A 10,642-nucleotide genomic window follows, 5' to 3' on the forward strand; every position below is an offset into this window, starting at 1 on the left:
CTCACTCTGTAGACCAGGCTGGCCTCAAACTCAGAAATCTGCCTGCGTCTGCCTCCCAAGTGCTGGGAATAAAGGCATGCGCCACCGCCGCCCTGCACGCGTGTTCTATGTCTGTCTGTCTGTCTCTTCCTGTGCCCATGTCCTACTCTGTAGTTTAGCCTGGCCTCAAACCTATGTCAGTCCTATTCTACCTGAATTCTGGGATTATAGTCATAAGCTACCTGCCTAGCTTATTTATGATCTTTTTACTAAAGGGTACCTGATCTTGTATGGGGAGAATGGACAAGGAAGAAAGCAGGGAGGTTAGCTAGGGCTTGTGCAGTAATTTTAAGCAGTTAAACCTTTGGTCAGGATTGGATATGGAATTAAGATATATTTTTGCAAAGAAGAATTGTGAGGCTTTTTGGGGGGGGGTAAACATTGTTAATTTGATAATGTAAATTTGTGAATACTTGTAGTCTTCCCAGGGATGTGAAAGACTGAAAACAGAATTGAGGGTTGGAGTAAGAACATTACTATTTGTTAAGTCTGGATTACAGAGAATGTTAGATTGGAGATGACATGGAGATCTGAAAATAGCAAGTATTCTCCTTTAATTTATGCAAGTGGATAAGGTCTGTGTCAATCCTTTCAAGGCCTGGTCTTTGAGAAATATGAGCAGTATCATTAGGTTATACTTTGTAAGTCATTTAACTTGTGTACCTTGGTGATTGTGGGTGTGGTAGAGATGCTGCAAGTAGTAGTAGCATAATGCTTAGGGTAGGATCTTGGGATGCTCTCATGTGTACAGGAAGAAAGGTCAGTCAAGGAGCAGTCTGAGACAGGGCAAATCCAAGGAGAGTTTCAAGAAAAAAAGGGGCATCAGTTATATCTGATGCTTCAGAGATGAAAAGGATTAAGAAACAGACCTGAAGATAGATAGTTTGGGTGGCTTGTAGGTCATTATTGACCCTATGAGCAGTATCCTAGTAGAAATGGAGTCAGAAGCTGGATCGAAGTGAATGGCGTGTGGAAGTAGAATAGTAGCTATGGGTATGTAGAATAGTAGCTATGGGTATATAGTGTTCATTATCTTTTCTTCTTATTTGTGGTTTTAAAAATAAGAAGTTGAGCATAGTACTTCTCAGCTTCATAATCTTGGTGGATTCATTGTTTAAAAAAGAACACCATATTGCTAAAAAAACAAATGTGATTAATATGTCTTTACAAGGAAAGAAAAGTAAATAACCTTAGTTTCCTTATCTATGAAAGATGGTCTTGCCTGTATCTTTTTTTTTTTTTTTTTTTTTTGTTACACAGTGATCTTATTCTGCTTCAGTTTCAGTCCCATTACTAGAAGTTAGTTCTCAGTGTTACTGGTAACTGTCTCTTTCCCCAACTCCAGTGTATTAGTTACTTTCTGCTGCTGAGACGAGACTCTCATGACCAAGAGCGTCTTATGGAAGAAAGTGTATTTGGCTTACGGTTCTAGAGGGAGAATTCATAGTAGCCACAGAAGCAGCAGCAGAAGACCAGAGCAGGAAAATGACACTTGAAGGAAGCTGAGAGTGAACTGGAACTGTAGTGAGGCTATTAACTTTTTTGTTGTTATTGTTGTTTGGTTTTTGTTGTTTTGTTTTGTTTTGGTTTTGGTTTTTCGAGACAGGGTTTCTCTGTGTAACGGGTTAAAGTAAAGATATGTTACATCAAGACTGGTGAGGCTATAAACTTTTTTTTTTAAGATTTATTTATGTTATGTATGTGAGTACACTGTTGCTCTGAGGGCATCAGATCCCATTACAGATGGTTGTGAGCCACCATGTGGTTGCTGGGAATTTAATTCAAGGCCTCAGGAAGAGCAGTCAGTGCTCCTAACCACTGAGTCATCTCTCCAGCCCGAGGCCATAAAGTTTTGTTTTTTTGTTTTGTTTTGTTTTGTTTGGTTTTTTGGTTTTTGGGTTTTTTTTTTTTTTTTTTTTTTTTTTTTTTTTTTTTTTTTTTTTGGATTTTTGAGTCTCTGTATATCCCTGCCTCTCCTGGAACTCTGTAAACCAGGCTGGTCTCCAACTCAGAAATCCACCTGCCTCTGCCTTCCCTTCCAAGTGCTGGGATTAAAGGCATGTGCCACCACTGCCTGGCTGGCTATAAACTCTAAAAGCCCAACTCCACATATGTACTTCCTCCTCAAGGTTCTACTTCCTAAAGGTTCCATAACCTCCACAACTGCCACCAGCTGGGGACCAAGTGTTCAAGTATGTGAGCCAATGGGGCATTTCTCTTTGAAAACTCCACACTCAGTAATGTTTTTAGCTTTTCACTCTTCATTTTCTGATTCCAGCTTTTGAGTTTTTTTTTTTTTTAAGGCATTTGATAACAATTTCCTGTTCACTGGCTGTGACTTCTTGTCACTTCTACATTTGCTTCTTGATAGTAGTAGGATGCGTGATTATGCTCACATGCTTGGAAGACTCAGCATAGCATGCCTGAAGCCAGACTGCCTGAGTCAGTCCTGCCCAAATAGCTGCTTCGTGACCTTGGGCAGGTCACCCAGCCAGGGCTGTGTCTTCATCACAGTTGGAAGTGTTACAAGATAGCCTTTTTGAAGACTTGAAGATTCTGTGAGTCTGAAATAAGATGTTCACAGAATTTGATGTCAGCAGTGCTTGGCAGCATGGTCCCACTCATTCCTGTACAGTTGTTTTCAATTGGGAATCCCTGGAAGCTGTAAAATTCACCTTGATATTTCTACTAGTACTAGTGTAGTCAGGCAAATACTTGGTTGCATGGAATTGTCTCAGACTCATGCCTGTCTGTTATGGATGTACCATGTAAGACTAGTCCCTACATTTTTTTCACTCTGCCTATCTTTTGTCTTCTGAAAGGGTGATATACCCCACCTACCTACCTATGTTAGTCACCTTATATAGCTATGACTAAATATATCAAAGAGAGTAGCATAAGAGAGCAGTGATATATTTCCTTCATGGTTTCAGAGGATTCACCCCACAGTTGCTTGGCCTCATGTACTTGGGTAGAGCATCGTGGCAGCTGGAGCTAGTGGAGGGAGGAAACTGTAAATTCATGGAATCAGAGAATAGAAATTACAGGTTAGATGTCAAAAAGAATGTCCCCAGTGACTTTCTTCTACCTGAAAGTTTCCAGAATCTTTCCAAATAGCGCTACTAATAGCAGACCAGTTTTAACACATGAACCTGCTGGGAACACTTCATCCTTGACTCCAGCATCTCTGCCTCTTTGATTTCTAGTTTTAGAGTATGCAAATATTTGTCCCCATGTTAGTAAAGCCCTCCTCCTTTCATCCCTCTTGAACTGTGGTTTTGTTTCTTGGTTCCACCTTACAGCAAAACTCAAAGAACATTGTTTTTGTTTCACTCTTTCCTGTGTCTTACTCTCTTCCAAGTGCCCTAGACAGTGTTAGTAGAGAAGTGTCTCTCACCCCTGCATTCCACATGCCCACTTATTTTTTTTGTCCTCCAGTTCAGTGTTTTTAAAATCTCTTTAGTTTAGAAAGGGAATATCATGTAAGTTACCTGCTTGATTTAAATAAAGTTGATGTGAAAAATCAAGTAATTTGGTGCATAAAAGTATATAGTGAATTGTGGAAGAAATTATGCTGTTTTTTAAAATCAAAATCCAATTATCATTTTGGCTTGAAAATTAGATTTTATCTATCCATCAATTCACCCTTGTCCCCCCCACCCCCCTTGGATAGGTAATGCATGAAATAGGAATAGGAATGCTTTTTAAAGAAATGTGCTGTAGCAGAGTGAGTCCTGCCAAATGATGCTGTGCCATCTGTTCCTTATAAACACCTGGGCAGTGAAGCCAGCCTCACTTCAACATCACATAAGCTCATTCAGGCAGTGGGGGTAGATCAAATCTTAGATGCTCAACAGTAAGACTATTTCTCATCCTCTGCTTTGGTTGATTAAGCAGGCGGGTTCCCACACAATAAAGTGGGTTATTGTTTGTTCTGGAAGTTTTAAAAGCTCTAGATAGTATGGGATTCACTTTACACACTCTTCTGTTTCTCTCTGCTTTGATCTTGTTAAGATCATACATAACATCTGGAATGCATTTTAAAAGCAATTATATTGATGTGTATAGGTTGGCTTAGGAACGTTTTACATAGTTTCTGTGTGAAAAATAATAGATTAACGATTTAAACTAGTGGTCTTTGGGTAATAACTCCAGTGAAGATTGCCTTTTAAAATAATTACATTTATTTATTTGTCTACAAATACCAGAGCTTCCTGTGGAGGTCAGACAGCAGTCGGTGGGAATTGATTCTCTCCTATTTTCGCCTTGTGGGTCTTGAGAATCAAGCTTTAGGTTACCCTGCTTGGACAGCAAGAGCATGCCATGGTTTATATTGGAGATCAATGGATAGCTTACTCTCTTGCCTTCCTTATGAGTCTCTGAGATCTAATCCAAGTCCTCAGGATTGACCACTACATCTTTTTTTTTTTAATTAATTATTTATTTATTTCATGTATGTGAGTACACTGTAGCTGTCTTCAGACACACCAGAAGAGGGCATCAGATCCCATTACAGATGGTTGTGAGCCACCATGTGGTTGCTGGGATTTGAACTCAGGACCTCTTGAAGATCAGTCAGTGCTCTTAACTGCTGAGCCATCTCTCTATCCTTGACCACTACACCTTTACTTGCTGAGCTATCTTTCTACCCCAGGCAGGGTCCCCTACTGTTTGCAGATGTATTTCACTCAGGTTATAGCTGGCCTAGGAGTCCTCTAGTGCATGTGCGCGTGTAGTTTCCTTTCTCCTTTCTTACAGATATGCTGGGATAACAGGAAGGTGCTTCCATGTATAATTGGCTGTGTGCATTCCAGGAATCCAAATTCACATTGTCAGGTTTGAATTGAGGTTACCATGCTTGCTTGTGCTTTTACTCTTTGAGCGAGCCATCTTCCCAGACTGCTACTTTAATTTTTAATTTAGGTTATACAATGGTAGATGTCCTCTTTGCCTACTTTCTCTTTTTTAATTAAAAATGCAACTTTCTTGTATATTGCTAATAATAAGTGTTGATGGGTGATAAAAACTTTATTTCAAACTCTAGTTTTCTCTTTAGTTAAGTAACCTACGTTTGGGCTGGGCAGTGATGGCACACACCTTTATTTAATCCCAGCACTTGGGAGGCAGAGGCAGGCGGATTTCTGAGTTCGAGGCCAGCCTGGTCTACAGAGTGAGTTCCAGGACAGCCAGAGCTACACAGAGAAACCCTGTCTCTGTGAGGAAAAAAAAAAGTAACCTAGGTTTGTTATAGTAAAGTGGAAGCTTTGTCCTTAGTTGAGTAACCTTTAGACTCTGGCTTAATAGTTTTGTTTTAAAAAATAAATTGTGCAGCCACTAGATTTTTTTTCCTTTCATGGTTTTGTAAATACTTCATTCATTCACTCATTAATAGTGCACAGTATTCAAATGAATGTTTGTGCAATAATTACTATCCCAGCTTGATGAATGTTTAAGTTTGTTTTCAGGTTTTAGTGTTAAATGTGTATATGTCTGCCTTGGAAAGACAATGGGAGTATCTCATTTGAGTTGAATTACTGGCTCATTGCACATTGCTTTTAAAATGTCTGCATCGGTGATTGTTAGTATCAACAGCATGTTCACAATTAACTTTTATATGACCAGTGTTGTATGCTGGAGAATTCCTTCCAAAGTATCTCCCTCAAATGGCTAATCCCCCAGTGCTTGCTGTTGACCAGAAACTTCTTTCCCATATCCCAAATGAATTTCTCCTGGGCTGCTTGGGTGTCTCCAATGGGGTGACTGGCATCCAGCTAGCATATCTCATGGAGGTATAATATAGGTGAGAAGTAATTGCATCCTACCTTATATGCAGATAGTTCCAGAACACTCCTGCGCTCTAAAGAAAACCCTTCCATGCATACTTTTCACATTATCCCTGTACTGTAAATCTTTCCTATGTTACTTGGATGCCCAGTGTAGTGTGAATGTTATGTATATAGTGGGTACACTTTTTCTCTCAGACTAGAAACAAGTGTTTCAGTCATTGTTGAATCTTTTAATGTGCAACCTGCAGCTGTAAATGGCTGCCATACTGTGACGCTCACTCTTTCCTGACACATGGCAGGTTTACCACTAGTTAACCAAATGACCTGTTCCTGCCATTTTACTGTTCTGCTGCAGGTGTGAGGCTATGCCGCACTGCTTTTCTATTTCATTTGCATTTCTTTTTCCTGCTTGAGTTGCATGCTCAGATGATCACTTTTTCTTTAATAATGTATGTGTTTAGTATTACTCTTATTCTTTAGTCAAATGATATAATATTTATGCCTAGAACTCTCACTGTTAGACTCTTGATATTTCTTAATCACAGTTTTGATTTCTTTTAAGCATGAGTCATATAGCAGTAAATAATTGAGCCTCCTTTTGGTCTATGTACATATTTTTGTTGTAATTCACAAGGGTTTCTGGTTTCTGTTTGGTTTTCCTTTGATATACAAAATTAGAAAGTGGTTTGTTGTTTAGTCCTTTAAAATAAAATACATTGCTCTAAATTTTTAAAAATACTATGCTTATGAGAAATGAAACTATAGTGATTTATTTATTTTTTTTTGGTGTTTTTGTTTATTTGGGTTTTTTTGTTTTGTTTTTTCTTTCTTTTTTTTATTAAAGATTTATTTATTTATTATATGTAAGTACACTGTAGCTGTCTTCAGACGCACCAGACGAGGGTGTCAGATCTCATTATGGGTGGTTGTGAGCCACCATGTGGTTGCTGGGATTTGAACTCATGACCTTCCGAAGAGCAGTCTTTCCCGCTGAGCCATCTCACCAGCTCCATTTTTTTGTTTTTTTAAGACAGGGTTTCTCTGTGTAGCCCTGGCTGTCCTGGAACTCACTCTATAGACCAGGCTGGCCTCGAACTCAGAAATTCACCTGCCTCTGCCTCCCAAGTGCTGGGATTAAAGGCGTGCGCCACCACTGCTTGGCTACAGCCCAGTCTTAAGGAGGCATTTTCTCAGTTGAGGCTTCTTTGTCTTTGATGATTCTTGTGTCAAGGTGACATAAAATTAGCCAGTACAGTGCTTATAGCAGAAGCATGAAGACCATCTTTGGCACCTCCATCACCCATGTAAATACCAGGCAAGTATGGTAGTAACCTTCCACACTAACTCCCTGGTACTCAGGAGGTGGAGATGGGGAATCCCTGGAGCAAGCTGGCTAGACTAGCCACACATAGCCCTGCCTCCTGTATGTAAGGTAGACCATAATTGAACAAGATACTCAATGTTAACTTGTGGATATCACACACTCATAATGTATACATTCATATGCACAAAAATCAAAAGTTTTTTTTTTTAATTGCTTTTGTTAGGTGACTATGCATGTTAATTTTGTCTTTTTTTTTTTTCTCCTCACTCAGTATAACCTGTCAGGAATAAGATTCCTGCTTTGTTTTTACTATTTTTCTGTTTCTTTTCCTTCACATATTGCTGTATAATATTATTATATAATATAATTAAGCAATATAATCATTCAGCATGTGGTAGCTGATCACTCACTAGCTCAAAAGTACTATGTACTATTTTAAAAACGGGGTCACTCAGTGACGCATGTAATTTACAATTCATTTGTGGAATAACTATACTTGCAAATAGAATCTCTTTCTCAATAAATGTGTTTGGAAGGAAACTTAACATCTGTATTAGTTACTTTTCTGTTGCTGTGATAAACACCATTACCAAAAGCAACTTTAGACAGTTGCTTACTTTATTTTAGCTTATTTTAGTTTATTTTAGCATGGTTCTAGGGCAAGAGCTGGGAAGGCGTGGCATGCAGGGTGTCTGGAACAGGGAGCTAGCAGCTTGCATTTTCATCCACACAGGAAGCAGAGGGGAAAGGGAAGTAAGAGCCTAGTGCTTCAGAGCTCCAGGCCAGTGGTACACTTCTGATAGGTTTCATACCTCCACACACAGCATCACTGTGGGGGACCGGTGTTCAACTACACAAGCGAACTTAGTGGGACATGCTTAGTTCAGAATACGCCTCCATCCAACAGCATGCCAGCTGTTCTCTGCTTTCTCATTTAGCTGACTTTGGGCAAGTAATTCAGCATGTTAAATGCTAGTTCTCAAACTTTTTGATGTCTACCGTATGAGCTAGCTGCACCATGCCTGGCTGTTTTCCCAAAGCATTCTATGTCAGTACATCACAGAGATACTTGACTCAGTGCTTTCTGTGGCACTATTCACAAAAGCTGAGTTAGGGAGCCATCTGGGGGTGCCTGTCAAACAGAGAAATGTATAAAAGAATTTGATATACATATATCCAATAATTTGTGAGCTATAAAAGAACAGCTATATTGTTTGCACGACAGTGGATACAACTCAAGGTAATAGTATTTAAATGAATTAAGTCAGTTTCAGCAATACCAATAGTACAAATTTTCTCTCCTTTGTGGGTTCTAAATTTGTTGAAGATAAATCTCATGTGTGTATATATATGTGTGTATGTATATATATGTATGTATATATATATATACACATATATGTGTATGTATATGTGTGTATATATATGTATATATATGTATATGTGTGTGTGCGCATATATATATATATATATATATATGGCATGAAAGTAGAGGTGAAACTGTCTTTAAAAAGACAGGAGGAGGGCTGGTGAGATGGCTCAGCAGGTAAGAGCACTGACTGCTCTTCCGAAGGTCCTGAGTTTGGATCCCAGCAACCACATGGTGGCTCACAACCATCCGAAATGACATCTGACGGCCTCTTCTGGTGTCTGAAGACAGCTGCAGTGAATTGGGCTGGAGCGAGCAGGGCCGGAGCGAGTGGGCCGGCAGAGGTCCTGAGTTCAATTCCCAACAGTCACACACATTGATGGTTCACGGCCATCTGTACAGCTACAGTGTACTCATACACATAAAATAAATAAAATAAATCTTTAAAAAAAAAAAAAAAGACAGGAGGAAAGAGGTGTTCCAAAAGGGAAGAGATGGGGGAATATGCCCTAAGCGAATTGTATGCCTGTATGGAAATGTCCTTTTGTAACCTAGTACTGTGTGCTGTGAGCATATGCCAGTGGGGGAAAATGAAAATTAAAATAAATGTTCTCAAAAGAAGTAAGTAATGACTTAGCTTAGGGATCAAAGTTGTTAAAGAGGTTATAGACTGAAAAAAATTATGACCTACACTTCGGTTTTATATCATGGGGGGAAAGTATATTAAACTGGCTAATGACTTGTAATTTATGTTATGATTTTATTGAGGCTGAGATTATTTTCTGAGGTTTTTTTTCTTTTCATGGTGGGTTTTAGAACAGTGAGAAATAGTACATCAAGAGTTTTGTGATGTTGGGTTACATCAGAATAGCATTTAAGGAAGTGAGTATGACACTGGCAACAGAGTGTTTCTGCATTAAAGCTTGGAGTCGTGGGGAACCACTTTGGGTTCCAGCTAACCCAGAGTAAGTAGTGTATTGTCATAGGACAGTCAATTTATTTATTAACCTTTGCATTTTCACTTCCTTACTTGTAAAACTGAGTGGGTAAAATACGATTATCTTAGTGTTTTAAGTATTTCATACGTGTTAGTATAGTTAAATAAGCACTCCAGTCATTTATTTTGGAAAGAACGTCACTATTCACTCGTTTTGGGAAACAATCTTGCTATGTAGCCAAGGTTAGCCTGTGGCTCACTGTGACTTTGTAGCCCAGATCAGCCTCAAACAGGACTCCCTTGAGTGTTGATATTACAGGTGTCCATCTCTGTGCCCGCCTCCGTGACATCACTTCAATTACACAGAGAGTACTGGAGAGATGGCTCAGCAGTAAAGAACCCTGGCTGGTCTTCCAGAAGACTGGTATTAGATTCCCAGCATCTACTTGGTGGTTCACTGCCATCTATAACTCCTGTCCCCTAAGGACTTTGGTGCCGTCTTCTGCGAGTACTGTTTGCACATGGTGCATAGATAATACATGCAGGTGAAGCACCTATACCATAAAAGTAAATTGCACAAAGAAACTCTGTACCTCTTTTTCTCTGCTAAGTTTTCACAAAAAGTCCAGGACCACTCAGCCTAGATAGTTTTCAGAAGTCTTCTAGAAAATTGAAGAGAATGGAATTTTCCAGTTGATCTTGTCCTTGACTTTTGTGACTTTAAAGTAATAGAGTTCCATTAAGCTAGGAGGGAGAGCCATGCCTGTCTTTCAAGTCCTAAGCCTCTCTACTTTCTGGTCAAGGTGTTGATTAGACTCATTTTCTAATTCTTTATAATGAGCCTGTTAGCACGTTGCGTTAGGAATTGAAATGCCATAAAGGTCATCCATTCCAGCCCTCCATTATAGATGAGACTGATGGTGAGACTGGCTGAGTCACTCGTTGAGATTCATTTAAGTGGCCCAGTAGCTCTCAGCCTGTGCTGAACTTGGAACTACCTTGTGATGGGCTTAAAAACACTGCTTGGTAAATGGCATTATGTCATTGGTCTTCTGATTATAATGAAGCATTATAATAAAATTGTCTTTAGCACTAATGTATCTTATTTTAGCTGAAATATTTTATTTCTTAGAATGCTTAACTTAAAAGGCTTTTGTTTTCTTTCTTTCTTTTTTTTTTTTTTTTTTTTT

The 10,642-nt window shown here is 39.1% G+C and overlaps 1 protein-coding gene across 2 annotated transcripts in view; it reads left to right on the top strand.

Moving 5' to 3' along the window:
- Rad23b (RAD23 homolog B, nucleotide excision repair protein) overlaps positions 1-10,642 on the top strand; it is a 40,479-nt gene that overhangs the window by 4,937 nt on the left and 24,900 nt on the right. Inside the window, exon 1 of one of the 2 annotated variants that reach the window (XM_031377440.1) lies at positions 2,136-2,231. The exons of the other annotated variant lie outside the window; for it this stretch is intronic. Within the exon in view, the coding sequence (XP_031233300.1) occupies positions 2,151-2,231 (81 nt within the window). The 5' untranslated portion in view covers positions 2,136-2,150. Of the gene's footprint in view, positions 1-2,135; positions 2,232-10,642 lie in introns of those variants that run through there. 2 annotated transcript variants of the gene reach the window in all.

The sequence above is a fragment of the Mastomys coucha genome, unplaced genomic scaffold (genome assembly GCF_008632895.1).
Source record: "Mastomys coucha isolate ucsf_1 unplaced genomic scaffold, UCSF_Mcou_1 pScaffold18, whole genome shotgun sequence".
NCBI lineage: Eukaryota > Metazoa > Chordata > Mammalia > Rodentia > Muridae > Mastomys > Mastomys coucha.